The sequence below is a fragment of the Pseudophryne corroboree genome, chromosome 9 (genome assembly GCF_028390025.1).
Source record: "Pseudophryne corroboree isolate aPseCor3 chromosome 9, aPseCor3.hap2, whole genome shotgun sequence".
NCBI lineage: Eukaryota > Metazoa > Chordata > Amphibia > Anura > Myobatrachidae > Pseudophryne > Pseudophryne corroboree.
Window position 1 is genome coordinate 167698515 of NC_086452.1, and position 22038 is coordinate 167720552.

At 48.3% G+C, this 22038-nt stretch overlaps 1 protein-coding gene across 5 annotated transcripts in view; it reads left to right on the forward strand.

The window, feature by feature from the left end:
* Positions 1–22038, forward strand: part of KYAT3 (kynurenine aminotransferase 3) — a 255249-nt gene that overhangs the window by 201136 nt on the left and 32075 nt on the right. For all 5 annotated transcript variants that reach the window (XM_063939940.1, XM_063939941.1, XM_063939942.1 and 2 more), the window contains 2 exons: positions 5180–5256; positions 6584–6673. In XM_063939940.1, coding sequence (XP_063796010.1) covers positions 5180–5256; positions 6584–6673 — 167 coding nt within the window. The remainder of the gene's footprint in view (positions 1–5179; positions 5257–6583; positions 6674–22038) is intronic.

Sequence of the window (22038 nt, forward strand, 5' to 3'; positions counted from 1 at the left end):
TGAGTTCCTGAGCTTTTTCTATCGGAAGATAAACTCTTTTCTGGTCTGTATCCAGAATCATGCCCAAGAAGGTCAGACGAGTCGTAGGAACCAACTGCGACTTCGGGATATTGAGAATCCAGCCGTGTTGCTGTAACACCTTCAGTGAAAGCGAGACGCTGTTTAGCAACTGCTCTCTTGATCTCACTTTTATGAGGAGATCGTCCAAGTACGGGATAATTGTGACACCTTGCTTGCGCAGGAGCACCATCATTTCCGCCATCACCTTGGTGAAAATCCTCGGGGCCGTGGAAAGCCCAAACGGCAACGTCTGAAATTGGTAATGACAATCCTGTACCGCAAATCTCAGGTACGCCTGATGAGGTGGATAAATGGGAACATGAAGGTATGCATCCTTTATGTCCAGAGATACCATAAAATCCCCCCCTTCCAGGCTGGCGATGACCGCTCTTAGCGATTCCATCTTGAACTTGAACCTTTTCAAGTATAGGTTCAGGGATTTTAAATTTAAAATGGGTCTGACCGAACCGTCCGGTTTCGGGACTACAAACAGGGTTGAGTAATATCCCCTCCCTTGTTGAAGCAGGGGAACCTTGACCACCACCTGTTGAAGATACAATTTGTGAATTGCATTTAACACTATCTCCCTTTCTGGGGGAGAAGCTGGTAGGGCCGATTTGAAAAACCGGCGAGGAGGCACCTCTTCGAATTCCAGCTTGTAACCCTGGGAAACCATTTCTATTGCCCAGGGATCCACCTGTGAGTGAACCCAGATGTGGCTGAAAACTCGAAGACGTGCCCCCACAGGGGCAGACTCCTGTAGCTGAGCCCCAGCGTCATGCAGTGGATTTTGTAGAGGCCGGGGAGGACTTCTGTTCCTGGGAATTAGCTGTGTTGTGCAGCTTTTTTCCTCTGCCCTTACCTCTGGCAAGAAAGGACGCACCTCGTACTTTCTTGTTTCTTTGTGATCGAAAGGACTGCATTTGATAATGTGGTGCTTTCTTAGGCTGTGAGGGAATATAAGGCAAAAAATTTGATTTACCAGCCGTAGCTGTGGAGACCAGGTCCGAGAGACCTTCCCCAAACAATTCCTTGCCCTAGTAAGGTAAAACCTCCATATGCCTCTTTGAGTCGGCATCACCTGTCCATTGCCAAGTCCATAGGACTCGTCTAGCGGAAATCGACATAGCGTTGATTCTAAAGCCCAGTAGACTAATGTCTCTGAGCATCTCTCATATATAAGAAAGCATCTTTTATATGCCCTAGGGTCAATAAAATGGTATCCTTATCTAGGGTCTCAATTTCCGCTGATAAGGTATCTGTCCATGCTGCTACAGCGCTACAAACCCAGGCCGACGCAATCGCCGGTCTGAGTAAGGTACCAGAATGTGTGTAAATGGACTTCAAGGTAACCTCCTGCTTGCGGTCAGCAGGATCCCTGAGGGTAGCCGTATCTTGGGATGGCAGCGCTAACTTTTTGGATAAGCGTGTCAATGCTTTGTCCACCCTAGGGGAGGATTCCCACCGTATCCTGTCCGTTGGCGGGAAAGGATACACCATAAGAATCCTTTTGGGAATCTGCAGTTTTTTGTCTGGAGATTCCCAAGCTTTTTCACATAATTCGTTCAACTCATATGAGGGGGGAAAGGTTACCTCAGGTTTCTTTCCCTTATACATGTGTACCCTCGTGTCAGGGACAGGGGGTTCCTCTGTGATATGCAAAACATCTTTTATTGCAATAATCATATATCGAATACATTTAGCCAATTTTGGCTGTAACTTTGCATCATCGTAGTCGACACTGGAGTCAGAATCCGTGTCGGTATCTGTGTCTGCTATTTGGGATAGTGGGCGCTTGTGAGACCCCGAAGGTCCCTGCGACATAGGGACAGACATGGGTTGACTCCCTGGCTGTTCCCTAGCTTCAGCTTTGTCTAATCTTTTGTGCAATAAATTTACATTAGCACTTAAAACATTCCACATATCCATCCAGTCAGGTGTCAGGGTTGTTGACGGAGACACCACATTCATTTTCTCCTCCTCCTCCCCCTCCTGAAAGCCTTCTACCTCAGACATGTCGACACAGGCGTACCGACACACTACACACTCAGGGAACCCTCTTATCTGAAGACAGTTCCCCCACAAGGCCCTTTGGAGAGACAGAGAGAGAGTATGCCAGCACACACCCACCGCTATATGACCCAGGAAAAAACACTATATAAATATATGTTTACCCGGTAGCGCTGTTTGTACATATATATATATATGCGCCAAATTATGTGCCCCCCCCCCCCCCCCTTCTTTAAAACCCTCTTTCACCGTAGAATAAGCAGGGGAGAGTCCGGGGAGCTTTCTCTCAGCGCTGTGCTGTGGAGAAAATGGCGCTGGTGAGTGCTGAGGGAGAAGCCACGCCCCCTCGGCGGCGGGCTTCTGTCCCGCTCAAATATACTAAAAACTGGCAGGGGCTCTTTATATAAACAGTGCCCAGCTGTATATATATATATTTTTGCCAGAGAGAGGATTAAGTGCTGCCCAGGGTGCCCCCCGTGCGCCCTGCACCCTTACAGTGACTGCCGTGTGTGAGGTGTATGGGAGCAATGGCGCACAGCTTCACCGCTGTGCGTTACCTCAGTGAAGATCATGAAGTCTTCTGCCGCCTCTGAAGTCTTCTTTTCTTCTCATACTCACCCGGCTTCTACCTTCCGGCTCTGTGAGGAGGACGGCGGCGCGGCTCTGGGACGGACGGCGAGGGTGAGACCTGCGTACCAATCCCTCTGGAACTAATGGTGTCCAGTAGCCTAAGAAGCAGAGCCTTGAAACTCACAGAAGTAGGTCTGCTTCTCTCTCCTCAGTCCCTCGATGCAGGGAGTCTGTTGCCAGCAGGCTCCCTGAAAATAAAAAACCTAACAAATATACTTTCTGACAGGAAACTCAGGAGAGCTCCCTGTAATGCACCCAGTCTCCTCTGGGCACAGTTGTAAACTGAGGTCTGGAGGAGGGGCATAGAGGTAGGAGCCAGTGCACACCCATACCTAAAGTCTTTCTTAAAGTGCCCATGTCTCCTGCGGAGCCCGTCTATCCCCATGGTCCTTACGGAGTCCCCAGCATCCTCTAGGACGTAAGAGAAATTACATTAAGTAGATCGCATTTATATGTCATCCTTAGGGTCAGTTGTGTGGTGAGGGACAAGATTTGCTTCTGTTTGGCCACATATTTTATGACTGGCAGCCACCAGCACTGGTTTTGCCTATTATATTGACTATGAATAATTTGAATTGGTCCTGGACCACCAACCCAGGGCACCCCTGCAAGTGTCCCGAGGCACCCCAGGGAGCCACGGCACACAGTTTGGGAACCTCTGGACAACTGCAATCTCCTCCTATCTGACCTCCCTCAAAAATGCCTCTCTCCACTTCAACCTATCCTCAATGCTGCTGCCCATCTCCTCTTCCTCACCAAACATACTACATCCACATCCACTCTTGCAGGACCTTCACTGGCTACCCTTCCCATTCAGAATACAATTCAAGCTTCTCACACTCACCTACAAAGCCCTCACCCACTCTTCTCCCTCTTACATCTCTGACCTTATCTCTCTTTACATTCCCACCCGTCCTCTTCGCTCTGCTAATGCACGCCGTCTCTCTTGTCAACTGATTGCCTCCTCCCACTCCTACCTACAAGTTTTTGCACGTGCTGCTCCCTATCTCTGGAATGCTCTACCTCTCCCCATCCGACTCTCCACCTCTACAAAACTTCAAACGAGCTCTCAAGACCCACTTCTTCACCAAACCCAGCCAACTCTCCTCCTAACTCTCTTGCCTATGCTCACTGTCTACCCCTTCTGTGTCACTCCGGTCTGTTAGCCCATCACCTTTTAGATTGTAAGCTCGCAAGAGCAGGGACTTCTTTCCTCATGTGCCTTTCCTTTTCTTACTTACACTATCTTATACTCCATACTCCCTTTGATAGCACCTAACCCTTGGTTTTCCATACCTGTCCTGTTTTGTCCTGTACTGTAAGTGCTGTTTTCTTGTTTGCTCATTTTATTATGTACTGTGTAATGGGCGCTGCGGATCCCTTGTGGCGCCATATAAATAAAGGATGATAATAATAATAATAATTGTAGCGTTGGGGAGTATTTTATCACCAGCACACAGGGGTGTAATAATAAAAGGGTATGGTAGCTATGAGGTCGGAGATAAGGGGCCCCTGGCAGTGCTATTTTACACAAGCTTCTCCCTTAGTACCAAGTCTGCTCCCAATACAATGTACACGTTGGGAGAGACTCTCTCGCTCTGCCTTATTGACAGCAGAGATTGCGGCTTGCAGGCTGCATGTGGAATCGTCAGGCCCCTACCCAAGGTTTGCTACGAGGCTGGACAATGCACTGCTCCTCCTGCCAGCACAGCTTTAAAAAATTCCACAGATCAACAAAAAAGAAAATGTGTGAATTGCCAAGGGTATTTGAACAAATTGAGGGGTAAATTTACTAAAGCTAATACAGAGAATTGGTGATGTTGCCTATAGCAACCAATCAGATGCTGGCTATTATTTTCTAAGAGGCAGTAGAAAAATGATAGACAGCATCTGATTGGTTGCTATGGGCAACATCACAAATTCTCTGTTTTAGAAGCTTTAGTACATTTACCCCTTAAGGCATTTGGGGTTGCTGATTTCAAAAACGAAAAGTTTTTTTTCAAATTGGATCTAGTTCTTGAGATAATGGATACACTCAATTAATATGGAACTTAGCCATAACGCGTGCATATGGGAATGTACAAGAACATTCTAGAAGGTGAGACGTGAATATTCTAGATGTTCACTCCGCGTTCATTCTAGAATATTCCCCCTCTGTGTATAAGTGACAGCTGGCAGTTGAGCAGTTTGCGTTGTCTATAGTGTTCTTCTTGTTTCTCGTCCGTGTATCTCAAACTTTAGAGCCAATGTAGCAAAACCAATGTCCTATTCAGAGTCGGTTCCACAAAGTTACCCTAAAATCACTCTGATATGATTGGCAATTAAATCAGTGTTGATTAGTCTTATTAGTTTAATATCTTTATTAGTAAACACCAAATTGCAACGACCAATGACCTGAAATATTTTTACTGCCAGTCTGTTGTATAGCAGATTTGACGAAAACTACCTATAACACAATGTATTTTATATTATTTTACAGCAAACTTACCCGGAATGTGGGAGAGAACCATAACAATAGGAAGTGCAGGGAAGGCGTTTAGCGTAACAGGGTGGAAGGTAAGAACTTTATGCAGCCTAGTAAAGAAGCCTGCCATTCTTATGTAATATGTGCACCTGAAGTCCAGGAGAACTCCTCTGGTGACCAGCTACAGATAACAACATGTGGGCCCAGCACATGGAATAATAACTGTGCACTGGTTTTACAGGATTCACAGAAGCTCCTAAGTGATTCTGCCATGTTTGCTGCTATAGTAGTAGCTGGACAGTGTAAAACATTGCACAACACTTTCCCATGTGTGAAAAATACAATGGGCCTGATTCGGAAGCAGTGACTATGTTATTGTTTTTTTCTTCTGTGCATGTGTCCAAGTCGCACTGCACATGTGTCCAGTTAGCGTGCGCACAGAGTAGGCGTTGCAGTGGGGGTGCTCTGGAGACGCACAGTCTCAGAAATGTTTTGAAAATGTATTGGGCGGTGACGGGAGGTGGCAAAGCGGACACACGGAGATGTACCGTCTTACTAAAGTGTTGCTGAAAGAGAGTGCTCACATAAGAGGCCATACTCGGACAGCGTCTCAGTCGTTGCACATTTGTACACACGTATGGACACCAGGAAGAGGGGCTTTGTAGTGGCATCTGTATAGTAGCAGGCATAAGACCAGAAAATGACGCAGACGTGACTAAGGGGGTCATTCCGAATTGATCGCTCGCTAGCTATTTTTTGCAGCGCTGCGATCAGATAGTCACCGCCTAGGGGGGAGTGTATTTTCGCTTTGCAAGTTTGCGAACGCATGTGCAGCCAAGTGGTACAAAAAAGCTTTGTGTAGTTTCTGAGTAGGTTTGAACTTACTCTGCCGCTGCGATCACTCCAGCATGTTTGTGGGCAGAATTGACGTCAGACACCCGCCCTGCAGACGCTTGGACACGCCTGCGTTTTTCCAACCACTCCCAGAAAACGGTCAGTTGCCACCCACAAACGCCCTCTTCCTGTCAATCTCCATGCGATCGGCTGTGCGAATGGATTCTTCGTAAAACCCATCGCTCAGCAACGATCCGCTTTGTACCTGTACGATGCACCTGCGCATTGCGGTGCATACACATGCGCAGTTTTGCCGCGTTTTGACATGATCGCACTGCAGCGAAGAAACCTAGATTGCGATCAGGTCAGAATGACCCCCTAAGTTCGAATCCGCATCACTCCCAATATATTTTCTTTTCATCAGCCGATTGAGCTGCACCATTCTAGTTGTTGGACACACACAATAATAGCAGTATGCCTCATTCACTGCTTGCAGAACATATCTCTGTACTGGACAATTCCATAGTTCTTGAGTTTAGAATGTGATGAAACAGCAATGAGTAATTATTCAGTTTTGTTTCCCAGCTTGGCTGGTCCATTGGCCCGGAACATCTCATCAGACACTTGCAAACCGTCCATCAGAACTGTCTTTACACCTGCCCAACTCCACTACAAGTGAGTATCCGACGTGTTCATAGAGAAAACACTTGAATAAATCACTTCTCATTTTAGTTTTATTACACAGCAGCAAATTTGTGCTAATCTGTTATAAAATACAGACGGTAGGCTTTAGCAGTACCAGCCACTACCAGTAGTTTGTGGTGTAAGGAACTGCAAATATTGGGAATTTATGTTAAGCAATGAAATAGCAAAACCACTAAGTTAAAAATTAAATCACTCTAAAAAAAACAAAAAAACTGTATATTCTTTATGAATCCATATGTAACTGTTGCTGGTTATGTTATTCTTTCTGCAGTCTTAAAGGTGTAGAGATATACCTTTTAAAACGGCACAGAATGAGTCTGATTCAACTGTAGGAAACCCCTGTTAAGAGAAAAAATAAGCAAAAGTTGCCTGCCTCGCTAGTAGGGATTACTGGTCGAGAGTAGTGACAACCCCGGGAGCATGTGGTAGGTAAATAACATCCCCACTTTGGTGATTAGCCCAGCTTGCAGTTGGTGTTCCAAGTCATTATAAAGATGTCAGGACTTGGTGTAGACCAGTCATGTTCTTCCATACCATACTCTGCAAACTGTTCCTTTCTTTTGGGTGGAGCTCTCTTTTGCAAAGGGGCATTGTCATGCTGAAACATGAAAGGGACTCCTTGAATTTGGAAGCACACAGCCTCTAGATTGTCACTGTTTGTTGTAGCATTAATTTCTCTTACCTCGTAGAGGATGCTGGGGTCCACATTAGTACCATGGGTATAGACGGGTCCACTAGGAGTTTGAGAGTGTGGGCTGGCTCCTCCCTCTATGCCCCTTCTACCAGACTCAGTTTAGAAAATGTGCCCGGAGGAGCCGGTCACAGCTAGGGGAGCTCCATAGGAGTTCTTTTAGTTTTATTATTTTTAATAGAGTTTAGGCACAGGGAGGCTGCTGGCAACAGCCTCCCTACTTCGTGGGACTTAGGGGTGGGGGGGTGGGAGTAGTGTCCACCCTGCAAGGTTTGAGCCACTATCTCCGCTGACAGGACACAGAGTTCCTGAGGGGGATGATTGTTAGCCGCCCCAGGCGACCGCTCACTCCCACAGCACTGCCGCTACCCCCTAACAGAGCCAGAAGATTCCGGTGGCGAGTGAGTCACCGGACCCCTGGCAACTGGGGAGCCGGTGTGAAGATGGCGGTAACAGGAGCGCAGTATTAACTGCGCTCTGATGGCTCAGCGGTACATAGTGCAGTGCTGTGAGGGGCGCCCTGAGCCAGCGCCTATACCCTACACTGGCACCAAGGCTGTCAGGGACCTCAGTAACGCTGCCAGCACAATTCCTAAGGCCAGTATAAAAAAGTGGAGAGCAGGAAGAAGCACCATGTTCAGTGGGCGGAGCTTCTCCTCAGAGCGGACCCAGCAGCGTTCAGCGCCATTTTCCTGCCTGCAGATCCTATACAGAGCTCCTGACAGGGAGAGCTGTCCCTCCAAGCAACTCCAGCTATCCTGTGTGGTACCAGGGGGTTAAAAAAAGGGAGGGGGTGGGGGGTGGCTGGCTGTGTAAATGCTGTGTAGTCTATTAAGGTACACAGTAAGCGCCAGGTAGTTGTGTTATATCTACCTTGGGAAGCACTGTGTGTGGGTTGGCTCCAATCTCTGTCTCTCTGTGGCATTCTTGGGGGGGAAACTTTGTCTGATATTTCCCTGTGTGTGTGGGTGTTGTTGTCTCACATAGCCATGTCTAGGGACTCTGTGTCTTATGCTGCAGAGGACATTTCCTCTCAGGAGGAATCCATTCCATGTACACAGGAATGTAATGCATTGTCTCAGATCCCTATTGCTGAGCCTGAGTGGTTAAACTCTATTAAGGGAATGATCTCTCAAATCTCTACTAGGGTAGCTCATACTGAGACTGAAACTCAGGTTTAAAATAAGTCTTTGGCAGTTTGGTCAGGTTCTGTTCCTATTCCTTCAAAATCACCTAGCATATACCCACAGAAACGTGCACTTGCCCAGATTATGCAAGATAACACGGATACCGACTCTGACACAGCAGACGGTGATGGGGATGGGCTGAGGGGGGCGGCATCCCTTGCAAAGGGGGTGCAGCTCATGATTGAGGCCATTAGAGATGTGTTGAATATTACTGACACAACACCTAAGCAGGTTGAGGAGGCTTACTTCACAGATAATAAGAAAGCCTCGCTAACTTTCCCTGTGTCTAAAGAATTAAACACTTTATTTGAAAAATCCTGGGAAAACCCGGAGAAAAAATTCCAGATTCCTAAAAGGATTCTGGTTGCTTTTCCCTTTCCTGAGGAAGATAGAAAAATAATGGGAAAATCCACCCATAGTTGACGCATCTGTTTCCAGACTGTCGAAAAAAGTGGTTTTACCTGTCCCTGGGTCTACTGCGTTTAAAGAACGACTGATCGTAAGATTGACACTATGCTCAAATCCATATACACTGCTTCAGGGGTAGCGCTGAGGCCTACTATTGCCTCCGCATGGATCTCTAAAGCTATAGTAAAGTGGTCAGGCACGTTACTAGAGGATTTGGATTCAATGGATAGAAGTGGCATTGAATTCTTTTTACGTAACATACAGGATTCTGCGGGGTTCATGGTGGAATCCATGAAGGACCTGGGTACGCTGACTGCAAGGATATCTTCCATGTCTGTCTCAGCTCGCAGGGGACTCTGGCTACGCTAAATGTCTGCAGATGCGGATTCCAGGAGAAGTGTGGAGAACCTACCCTACACAGGCCAGGCTCTATTTGGGGATGCGTGGATTTCCACGGCATCCGCGGGTAAGTCACCTTTTCTTCCCTCAGCTACGCCTTCTACGAAGAAACCCTTTTCTTCATCTGCATCACAGTCCTTTCGGACCGCTAAGGCAAAAAAGTCCAAGCCTCCTACCACCTTCTTTAGAGGTGGGCGGGCAAAATCCAAAAAGCCTGCACCCGCAGGCTCTCAGGACCATAAACCTGCCTCTGGTTCCTCAAAATCCTCAGCATGACGGTGGACCACACAGCCTGGAGGACGGGCTGGTGGGGGCGAGACTCAGGCGCTTCAACCACGTCTGGGTGTCATCCGGCCTGGATCCCTGGGTACAGGATATTGTGTCCCAGGGGTACAGACTGGAGTTTCAAGAAACCCCACCTCACCGATTCTTCAAATCAGGCTTGCTAACTTTACTGTCAGACAGAACTGTCCTACAGGAAGCTATGCAAAAATTGGAGAAGGGAGAGATCATTGTTCCAGTTCCACCTCATATGCACAGTGTGGGTTACTATTCAAACCTGTTTGTGGTTCAGTCAGATCAATTTTGTACTTGAAATCGCGAAACCCTTATCTAAGGGAGTTCAAATTCAAAATGGAGTCTCTGAGAGCGGTGATCTCAGGTCTGGAGGAGGGTGAGTTTCTGGTATCCCTAGATGTCAAGGATGCGTATCTCCACATTCCGATTTGGCCTCCGCACCAGGCTTATCTCAGATTTGCACTGTTAGACAGTCACTATCAGTTTCAGGCACTGCCATTCGGTCTCTCCACGCCACCGAGGGTGTTCACCAAGGTGATGGCATAAATGATGGTTCTCCGCAGGGAGGGAACATAATTCCATACCTGGACGATCTGCTGATAAAGGCGTCATTCAAGGAGAAGCTGTTGCAGTCCATTGCTCTCACGACTCATCTGCTCAGGGTCCATGGTTGGAGCCGACAAAGAGATTGTCTTTCCTGGGGATGATCCTCGACACGGAAGTGCAGAGGGTGTTTCTACCGGTGGAGAAAGCGTTGGTGATACAATCAATGGTCCAGGATGTCTTGAAGCCTATGCGTGTATCGGTTCATCAGTGCATTCGCCTTCTGAGGAAGATGGTTGCCTCCTACGAGGCTCTACAGTACGGAAGGTTTCATGCTCGGCCCTTCCAACTGGAGCTCCTAGACAAGTGGTTGGGATCTCACCTACACATGCACCAGGGGATACGTCTGTCGCCGAAAGCAAGGATTTCACTCCTCTTGTGGCTACAAATGCCTCACCTTCTAGAGGGCCGCAGGTTCGGGATTCAGGGCTGGATCCTTCTAACCACGGATGCAAGTCTCTGAGGCTGGGGCGCTGTCACTCAAGGGGAAACCTTCCAAGGAAGATGGTCAAGTCTGGAATCCTGTCTTCCAATAAACATTCTGGAACTAAGAGCCGTATACAACGGTTTTCTCCAAGTGACTCACCTTCTGCGAGATCGACCCATTCAAGTTCAGTCGGACAATGTAACAATGGTGGCCTACATAAACCGACAAGGCGGAACAAAGATCAGAGCTGCAATGTCAGAGGTGACGAGAATCATCCTCTGGGCGGAAAAGCACGTGTTAGCACTGTCTGCAATTTTCATTCCGAGAGTGGACAACTGGGAAGCGGACTTCCTCAGCAGACACGATCTCCATCCAGGAGAGTGGGAACTCCATCCAGAGGTGTTCACGGAGGTGACAAACCTTTGGGGGGGTTCCTCAAATAGACATGATGGCTTCCCGCCTCAACAAAAAACTTTGGCGGTATTGCTCAAGGTCAAGAGACCCACAAGCAGTGGCGGTGGACGCCCTGGTAACTCCATGGGTGTTCCAGTCGGTGTACGTGTTTCCTCCACTTCCACTAATTCCAAGGATTCTACAGCTCATAAGGAGAACAAGAGTTCAGGCAATCCTCATTGCTCCAGACTGGCCGAGAAGGGCTTGGTATGCGGATCTTCTGGATCTACTGCTGGAAGAACCGAGGCCTCTTCCTCTTCGGGAGGACCTGCTGCAGCAGGGGCCGTTCACTTATCAAGAGTTAGCGCGGCTACGTTTGATAGCATGGAAGTTGAACGCCAGATATTAGCTCGGAAGGGCATTCCGAACAAGGTTATTCCTACCCTGATACAGGCTAGGAAAGGAGTAACGTCGAAACATTACCATCGCATTTGGAAAAATATGTATCTTGGTGTGCGTCCAAGAAGTTTCCTACGGTGTAGTTTCAACTGGGACGGTTTCTCCTCTTCCTGCAAGCAGTTGTGGATATGGGCCTGAGGTTGGGATCCGTAAAGGTCCAGATTTCGGCCCTATCCATTTTCTTCCAGAAACGATTGGCTTCCCTCCCTGAGGTTCAGACTTTCTTGAAAGGGGTTCTGCACATCCAGCCTCCCTTTGTGCTGGCCTACGGCGCCCTGTGATCTTAACGTGGTGTTACAGTTCCTCCAATCGGATTGGTTCGAGCCTCTGCCTGAGGTTGAGTTCAAGTTTCTCACGTGGAAGGCTGTCACTTTGTTGGCCTTAGCTTCTGCTAGACGTGTGTTGGAGTTGGGGGCTTTGTCTTGTAAGAGCCCCTACTTGATCTTCCATGAAGATAGAGCTGAGCAGTTACTTACGAAGGTTGTGTCGGCATTTCATATCAACCAACCTATTGTGGCGCCAGTTGCTACTGACACCTCAATTTCATTAAAGTCCTTGGATGTTGTCAGGGCTCTGAAAATCTATGTGAAGAGGACTGCTCGTCACAGAAAATCGGACTCTCTGTTTGTCCTGTATGATCTCAATAAACTTGGGTGTCCTGCTTCTAAGCAGACTATCTCTCGCTGGATCAGGTTCACTATCCAGCATGCATATTCTACGGCAGGATTGCCGTGTCCTACATCTGTTTAGGCCCACTCTACTCGTAATGTGGGTTCTTCCTGGACGGCTGCCCGGGGTGTCTCGGCTTTACAGCTTTGCCGAGCGGCTACTTTGTCTGGGTCGTACACGTTTGCAAAGTTCTACAAGTTCGATACTTTGGCCTCTGAGGACCTGAAGTTTGGTCAATCAGTTCTGCAGGAGCCTAAGCACTATCACTTCCGTTCTGGGAGCTTTGGTACATCCCCATGGTACTAATGTGGACCCCAGCATTTTCTAGGACATAAGAGAAAATATGATTTCTCTAACGTCCTAGTGGATGCTGGGACTCCGTCAGGACCATGGGGAATAGCGGGCTCCGCAGGAGACAGGGCACATCTAAAAAAGCTTTTAGGTCACATGGTGCGTACTGGCTCCTCCCCCTATGACCCTCCTCCAAGCCTCAGTTAGGTTTTTGTGCCCGTCCGAGAGGGTGCAATCTAGGTGGCTCTCCTAAAGAGCTGTTTAGAAAAGTTTTTTTTTAGGTTTCAATCTCAGTGATTCCTGCTGGCAACAGGATCACTGCATCGAGGGACTTAGGGGAGAGATTTCCAACTCACCTGCGTGCAGGATGGATTGGAGTCTTAGGCTACTGGACACTTAGCTCCAGAGGGAGTCGGAACACAGGTCAGCCTGGGGTTCGTCCCGGAGCCGCGCCGCCGATCCCCCTTACAGACGCTGAAGAGACGGCAGAACGGAGGTCCGGAAAGCAGGCGGCAGAAGACTCCTCAGTCTTCTTGAAGGTAGCGCACAGCACGGCAGCTGTGCGCCATTGTTGTCGCACGGCTCACTGACTCAGTCACGGAGGGTGCAGGGCGCTGCTGGGGGCGCCCTGGGCAGCAATATAATTACCTTTAGTGGCAAAATAAATACATCACATATAGCCATTAAGGCTATATGTATGTATTTTAACCCAGGCCAGTTTCTTAAAAACCGGGGAAAAGCCCGCCGAAAAAGGGGCGGAGCTTATTCTCCTCAGCACTCAGCGCCATTTTCCTGCTCAGCTCCGCTGGTGAGGAAGGCTCCCAGGTCTCTCCCCTGCACTGCACTACAGAAACAGGGTAACAAAGAGAAGGGGGGCATAAATTGGCGATATTTATATATTAAGAGCGCATATATAGTAAACAACACCTTCTAGGGTTGTTTATATACATTTATAGCGCTTTTGGTGTGTGCTGGCAAACTCTCCCTCTGTCTCCCCAAAGGGCTAGGGGGTCCTGTCTTCGATTAGAGCATTCCCTGTGTGGCTGCTGTGTGTCGGTACGTGTGTGTCGACATGTATGAGGACGATGTTGGTGTGGAGGCAGAGCAATTGCCGATGATGGTAATGTCACCCCCTAGGGAGTCGACACCGGAATGGATGGCTTTAGTTATGGAATTACGTGATAATGTCAGCACATTACAAAAGTCAGTTGACGAAATAAGACGCCCGGCAAACCAGTTAGTACCGGTTCAGGCGTCTCAGACACCGTCAGGGGCTGTAAAACGTCCTTTACCTCAGTCAGTCGACACGGGTACCGACACAGATGAATCTAGTGTCGACGGTGAAGAAACAAACGTATTTTCCAATAGGGCCACACGTTATATGATCACGGCAATGAAGGAGGCTTTGCAGATCTCTGATACTGCTGGTACCTCAAAAAAGGGGTATTATGTGGGGGGTGAAAAAACTACCTGTATTTTTTCCAGAATCCGAGGAATTGAATGACGTGTGTGATGAAGCGTGGGTTAACCCCGATAGAAAACTGCTAATTTCCAAGAAGTTATTGGCATTATACCCTTTCCCACCAGAGGTTAGGGCGCGCTGGGAAACACCCCCTAGGGTGGATAAGGCGCTCACACGTTTATCAAAGCAAGTGGCGTTGCCGTCTCCTGATACGGCCGCCCTCAAGGATCCAGCAGATAGGAGGCTGGAAACTACACTGAAGAGTATATACACACATACTGGTGTTATACTGCGACCGGCAATAGCCTCAGCCTGGATGTGCAGTGCTGGGGTAGTGTGGTTGGATTCTCTGACTGAAAATATTGATACCCTGGATAGGGACAGTATTTTATTGACTCTAGAGCAATTAAAGGATGCTTTCCTTTATATGCGAGATGCTCAGAGGGATGTTTGTACTCTAGCATCAAGAGTAAGCGCGATGTCCATATCTGCCAGAAGAAGTTTATGGACGCGACAGTGGTCAGGTGATGCGGATTCCAAGAGGCATATGGAAGTATTGCCATATAAAGGAGAGGAATTGTTTGGGGTCGGTCTTTCGGACCTGGTGGCCACGGCAACTGCCGGCAAATCCACTTTTTTACCTCAGACCCCCTCCCAACAGAAAAAGACACCGTCTTTTCAGCCGCAGTCCTTTCGCTCCTATAAAAAGCGACCAAAAGGACAGTCTTATCTGCCGCGAGGCAGAGGAAAGGGTAAGAAAGGGCAGCAAGCAGCCCCTGCCCAGGAACAGAAGCCCGCCCCGGCTTCTACAAAGCCATCAGCATGACGCTGGGGCTTTACAAGCGGACTCAGGAATGGTGGGGGGTCGACTCAAGATTTTCAGCAATCAATGGGTTCACTCACAAGTGGACCCGTGGGTCCTGCAGATAGTATCTCAGGGTTACATGCTGGAGTTCGAAAGGTCTCCCCCTCGCCGGTTCCTAAAGTCTGCTTTACCAACGTCTCCCTCAGAAAGGACGTCGGTTTTGGAAGCCATTCACAAGCTGTATTCTCAGCAGGTGATAGTCAAGGTACCCCTCCTACAACAGGGAAAGGGGTATTATTCCACACTATTTGTGGTACCGAAACCGGACGGTTCGGTAAGGCCTATTCTAAATCTGAAATCCTTGAACCTGTACATAAAGAAATTCAAGTTCAAGATGGAGTCACTCAGAGCAGTGATAGCGAATCTGGAAGAAGGAGACTTCATGGTGTCCTTGGACATAAAAGATGCTTATCTACATGTCCCGATTTACCCCTCACACCAAGGGTATATCAGGTTCGTGATACAAGACTGTCATTATCAGTTTCAAACGCTGCCGTTTGGGTTGTCCACGGCCCCTCGGGTCTTTACCAAGGTAATGACCGAAATGATGGTTCTTCTACGAAGAAAAGGCGTATTAATTATCCCTTACTTGGACGATCTCCTGATAAGGGCAAAGTCCAGAGAACAGCTGGAAGTCGGTGTAGCGCTAACACAAGTAGTGCTTCAGCAACACGGGTGGATTCTAAATCTTCCAAAATCTCAATTGACCCCGACAACACATCTGCTGTTCCTGGGCATGATTCTGGACACGGTTCAGAAAAAGGTATTTCTCCCGGAAGAGAAAGCAAGGGAGTTATCCGAACTTGTCAAGAACCTCCTAAAACCAGGAACTGTGTCAGTACATCAATGCACAAGAGTCCTGGGAAAGATGGTGGCTTCGTACGAAGCGATTCCATTCGGCAGATTCCATGCACGAACATTTCAGTGGGATCTGCTGGACAAATGGTCCGGATCGCATCTGCACATGCATCAGCGGATAACACTGTCACCGAGAACAAGGTTGTCTCTCCTGTGGTGGTTGCAGACTGCCCATCTGTTAGTGGGCCGCAGATTCGGCATACAGGACTGGGTCCTGGTGACTACGGATGCCAGCCTACGAGGTTGGGGAGCAGTCACAAAGGGAAGAAACTTCCAGGGCGTGTGGTCAAACCTGGAGACGTCTCTTCACATAAATATACTGGAGCTAAGAGCGATCTACAATGCTCTAAGCCTGGCAAAATCGCTGCTTCAGGGTCAGCCGGTGTTGATCCAGTCCGACAACATCACGGCAGTCGCCCACGTAAACCGACAAGGCGGCACGAGAAGCAGGAGTGCAATGGCAGAAGCTGCAAGGATTCTGCGCTGGGCGGAGAATCATGTCGTAGCACTGTCAGCAGTGTTCATCCCGGGAGTGGACAACTGGGAAGCAGATTTCCTCAGCAGACACAACCTTCACCCGGGAGAGTGGGGACTTCATCCAGAAGTTTTCCACATGATTGTGAACCGTTGGGAAAAACCAAAGGTGGACATGATGGCGTCTCGCCTCAACAAAAAATTGGACAGGTATTGCGCCAGGTCAAGAGACCCTCAGGCAATAGCTGTGGACGCTCTGGTAACACCGTGGGTGTACCAGTCAGTGTATGTGTTCCCTCCTCTGCCTCTCATACCAAAGGTACTGAGAATTATACGGAAAAGAGGAGTAAGAACAATACTGGTAGCTCCGGACTGGCCAAGAAGAACTTGGTATCCGGAACTTCAAGAGATGCTCACGGAGGATCCGTGGCCTCTACCTCTAAGAAGGGATCTGCTTCAGCAGGGACCTTGTATGTTCCAAGACTTACCGCGGCTGCGTTTGACGGCATGGCGGTTGAACGCCGGATTCTAAAAGAGAAGGGCATTCCTGAGGAAGTTATTCCTACTTTAATTAAAGCCAGGAAAGAAGTGACCGCACAACATTATCACCGCATTTGGAGAAAATATGTTGCGTGGTGTGAGGCCAAGAAGGCTCCAACGGAAGAATTTCAATTGGGTCGATTCTTACATTTCCTGCAAGCAGGATTGTCTATGGGCCTCAAATTGGGGTCCATTAAAGTTCAAATTTCGGCCTTATCAATTTTCTTCCAGAAGGAATTGGCGTCAGTGCCTGAAGTACAAACTTTTGTCAAAGGTGTACTACATATACAACCCCCAATAGTGCCTCCAGTGGCACCGTGGGATTTGAACGTGGTTCTAAATTTTCTCAAATCTCATTGGTTTGAGCCTTTAAAATCGGTAGATTTAAAATACCTTACATGGAAGGTAACCATGCTGTTGGCCCTGGCTTCAGCCAGGAGAGTTTCGGAGTTGGCAGCTTTGTCATACAAAAGCCCATATCTGATATTCCATTTGGACAGGACAAAATTGAGGACACGTCCTCAATTTCTCCCTAAGGTGGTTTCGGCATTTCACTTGAACCAGCCTATTGTGGTGCCTGCGGCTACTAGCGACTTGAAGGACTCCAAGTTACTGGACGTTGTCAGAGCATTAAAAATATATATTTCAAGGACAGCTGGAGTCAGAAAATCTGACTCGTTGTTTACATTGTATGCACCCAACAAGTTGGGTGCTCCTGCGTCTAAACAGACGATTGCACGTTGGATATGTAGTACAATCCAACTTGCACATTCTGTGGCAGGCCTGCCACAGCCTAAATCTGTAAAGGCCCATTCCACAAGGAAAGTGGGCTCATCCTGGGCGGCTGCCCGAGGAGTCTCGGCATTACAACTTTGCCGAGCAGCTACGTGGTCAGGGGAGAACACGTTTGTAAAATTTTACAAATTTGATACTCTGGCTAAAGAGGACCTGGAGTTCTCTCATTCGGTGCTGCAGAGTCATCCGCACTCTCCCGCCCGTTTGGGAGCTTTGGTATAATCCCCATGGTCCTGACGGAGTCCCAGCATCCACTAGGACGTTAGAGAAAATAAGAATTTACTTACCGATAATTCTATTTCTCATAGTCCGTAGTGGATGCTGGGCGCCCATCCCAAGTGCGGATTGTCTGCAATGCTTGTACATAGTTATTGTTACAAAAATCGGGTTATTACTGTTGTTGTGAGCCATCTGTTCAGAGGCTACTTCGTTTGTGTTATCATACTGTTAACTGGGTTCAGATCACAAGTTGTACGGTGTGATTGGTGTGGCTGGTATGAGTCTTACCCGGGATTCAAGATCCTTCCTTATTGTGTACGCTCGTCCGGGCACAGTACCTAACTGAGGCTTGGAGGAGGGTCATAGGGGGAGGAGCCAGTACGCACCATGTGACCTAAAAGCTTTTTTAGATGTGCCCTGTCTCCTGCGGAGCCCGCTATTCCCCATGGTCCTGACGGAGTCCCAGCATCCACTACGGACTATGAGAAATAGAATTATCGGTAAGTAAATTCTTATTTTTAATTACCTGCCGGTAAATCCTTTTCTCGTAGTCCATAGAGGATGCTGGGTGCCCGCCCAGCGCTTCGTGATCCTGCAGTGGTTACTTAGTTCAGTACTGCTTAGTTCTTGGTTAAGTAGTGTTTTATTACTTGGTTAAGTAATCTTGTTCAGCCGTTGCTGAGTTTTCAAGCTGGTTAGCTTGGTTTGCCTTGTATGTGTGAGCTGGTGTGAATCTCGGCACTATCTGTGTAAAATCCTTCTCTCGAAGTTGTCCATCTCCTCGGGCACAGTTTCTATACCGAGTCTGGTAGGACGGGCATAGAGGGAGGAGCCACCCCACACTCTGAAACTCTTAAAGTGCCAATGGCCCCTAATGGACCCGTCTATACCCATGGTACTAATGTGGACCCCAGCATCCTCTACGGACTACGAGAAAAGGATTTACTGTTAGGTAATGAAAATCCTATTATTTCCCTTCACTGAATCTAAGGGACCCTGGCCAAATCATAAAAAAACGCTCGATTGGTCCTCCCCCACCAAAGTTTACAATTGTCAGTACGCATTCAGGCCGGAAGTGTTCTCCCGGCATCTGCCAAACCCAGATTTACCCACCAGACTGCCAGATGGTAAAGCACAAGTTGTTCCTCCTTGTATGAAGGTGACCGTCATGTTGAAAGCCACTGACTTCTTCAGCATGACCCAATCTATTGCTAATGTTTGACTATGGTTGCGTGGCTGTATGCTTGATTTTATCTTACATTTTACAATAGGTATGCCTGAAATGGCCAAACATACTTTCTCATACGTCCTAGAGGATGCTGGGGATGACATCAAGACCATGGGGTATAGACGGGATCTGCAGGAGACATGGGCACTCTAAAGACTTTTCATTGGGTGTGAACTGGCTCCTCCCTCTATGCCCCTCCTCCAGACCTCAGTTTTAGAAATGTGCCCAGGTCGACTGGATGCACTCTGAGGAGCTCTACTGAGTTTCTCTGAAAAGACTTATGTTCGGTTTTTTATTTTCAGGGAGATCTGCTGGCATCAGACTCCCTGCTTCGTGGGACTGAGGGGGCAGAAGCAGAACCAACTTCCTCAGAGTTTCATGGCTCTGCTTCTGGCTGACAGGACACCATTAGCTCCTGAAGGGAACTGAACGCTAGCCGTGTCTAGATGCTCACTCCCACAGCATGCCGTCACCCCCCTCACAGAGCCAGAAGTCAGAAGACAGGTGAGTATGAGAAGAATGATCTTCAATCAAGTAAGTGACGGCTGAGGTGCGGTGCGGCTGGCGGGAGCGCAGCGCGCCATTGCTGCCCACACACACAGGCACTACGGGGGGGGGGCGCGCCCTGGGCAGCAAGAAAAATACCTCAAACTGGCTAAAAGGGGGCATAAGATGCCACTGGCACAGCCCTACCCCTGCCAGTATAAATAATAAGTCAATATACTGAGTGAAAGGACGCGCCATTGTGGGGGCGGAGCTTCTTCCTCAGGCAGCCAGCACATTACTCAGCACCATTTTCTCTCTCTCCTCAGGCTGCAGAGAACACGCTGGTCCTCTCCTCCACTTCTGACAAGTACAGGGTGCTATAAAGGGGGGGGGGGGGGCACAAAGCGATTGTGGTGCATTTGATAGTGTATATTACTATTTAAAAGCGCTTTTGGGCTGTGGACATACTGTGTTCACAGGCAATACTGGCGCTGGGTTTGTGAACTGGCTGCTCCTATCCTGTGTCCCTCTGACAGATTTTACTGTGGGTCTGTCCTCAAAATAAGTCCCAGTGTGTCTGTGAGTGTGGTGTACACGTGTGAGGCATGTCTGAGGTCTGAGGCAGGGAGTTCCTCCCCGGAGGAAGCCATTTTAGGGACACAGAGTTGTAATGTAGTGGCGCTACCGGCACACCAAGAGCCTGCATGGGTGAAAGAGCTACGTGACAGTATGCATCTGATTAACCGTAGATTGGATAAGTCTGAATCTAAGGCTGCATGCTGGAGAAAATCTGCGGAAGATGTTATTTTTCAGGATGCTGTTATTCCTCATGCGGGCGGCCCCTCTGGGTCACATAAAAGACCGTTTGCAAATGTTGTAAATACTGATACCGACACGGATTCTGATTCTTGTGTCGACAATAGTGAATCCAGAGAGATGGATCATAAATTGGCAAAAAGTATACAATATATGATTGTGGCTATAAGGGACGTGTTGGAGGTTATAGAAAGCACTCCTGTACCTCAGGAGAAAGCTTATTTATGTAAGGAAAAGAAATCCAAAGTCACGTTCCCTCCTTCACACGAATTAAATGCTCTGTTTGAAGGGATGTGGGTGCATCCTGATAAAAAAAATTGTATTCCCAAAAGGATTCACATAGCTTATCCTTTCCTGGTTGAAGACAGGAAAAATGGGAGTCACCCCGTGTTAGACAGTGCACTTTCCAGGTTGAGAAAGAAGCTAATTCTCCCTGCTTCTGGCACGGCTTCTCTTAAAGAGCCGGCAGACCGCAAAATGGAAACGACATTGAAATCCATTTATGTTACCAATGGTACACTGCTCAGGCCCACTATTGCCTGCGCATGGGTGAGTCGCGCTATTGAAAAATGGTCAGAAAGCATGAAATCAGAAATTGACACGATTGATAAAGATGAGATACTCCTTAAGTTAGGGAATATCAAGGATGCTGGAAGCAATGAAGGATATTGGACTCTTGAGTTCACAAGCCGCTACCATGGCAGTATCGGCTTGGCGGGCGTTATGGATTCGCCAGTGGAACGCTGATGCAGATTCCAAAAGAAACATGGAGGCTCTCCCATATAAAGGTGAGGCCTTATTTGGCGATGGCCGGGATACGTTAGTCTCGGCGGCTACCGCATGTAAGTCAACATTTTTGCCCTCTGCGCCTGCACCGGCAAAAAAGACCTATCACCCGCAAATGCAGTCCTTTCGGCCCAATAAATACAAAAAGGCGAGAGGTTCCCCCTTCTTTGCAGGTAGGGGAAGGGGAAAGAAGCCCACACCGGCTCCAGGTTCCCAAGAGCAGAAGTCTACCCCTAATTCTGCCAAATCCCCAGCATGGCGCTGGAACTCCCTTGCAGGAGACCGCTCGGGTGGGGGCACGTCTCAAACTCTTCAGCCAGGACTGGATTCTGTCTGGCCTGGATCCCTGGGTGTTGCAAATAGTATCCCAGGGATACAAACTAGAGTTTCAAGATGTTCCCCCATGCCGATTTCTCAAATCAACCTTGCCAGCTTCTCCGCCAGAGAGAGAAGCAGTAACAGCGGCAATCCAAAAATTATGTCAAGACCAGGTTATAGTCCTGGTACCTTTGTCACAACAAGGGCGGGGTTTTTATTCAAGCCTCTTTGTTGTTCCGAAGCCGGACGGCTCGGTCAGACCGATCCTAAATCTAAAAGATCTGAATTTCTTCCTGAAAAGGTTCAAGTTCAAGATGGAATCACTTCGGGTGGTGATTTCCAGTCTGGAGGAGGGGGACTACTTAGTGTCGGTGGACATAAAGGATGCTTACCTGCATGTTCCCATTTATCCTCCTCACCAGGCTTATCTGAGATTCGCGATTCAGGATTGCCATTACCAATTCCAGACGTTACCTTTCGGTCTCTCCACGGCGCCGAGGGTATTCACCAAGGTGATGGCAGAGATGATGGTCCTCCTTCGTCAGAAAGGAGTCAATATAATCCCTTATCTGGACGACCAGGGAGCAGTTATTACAAAACATATCCCTCTCCCTGTCAATACTCCAACAACACGGGTGGATCATAAATTACCCAAAGTCACAGT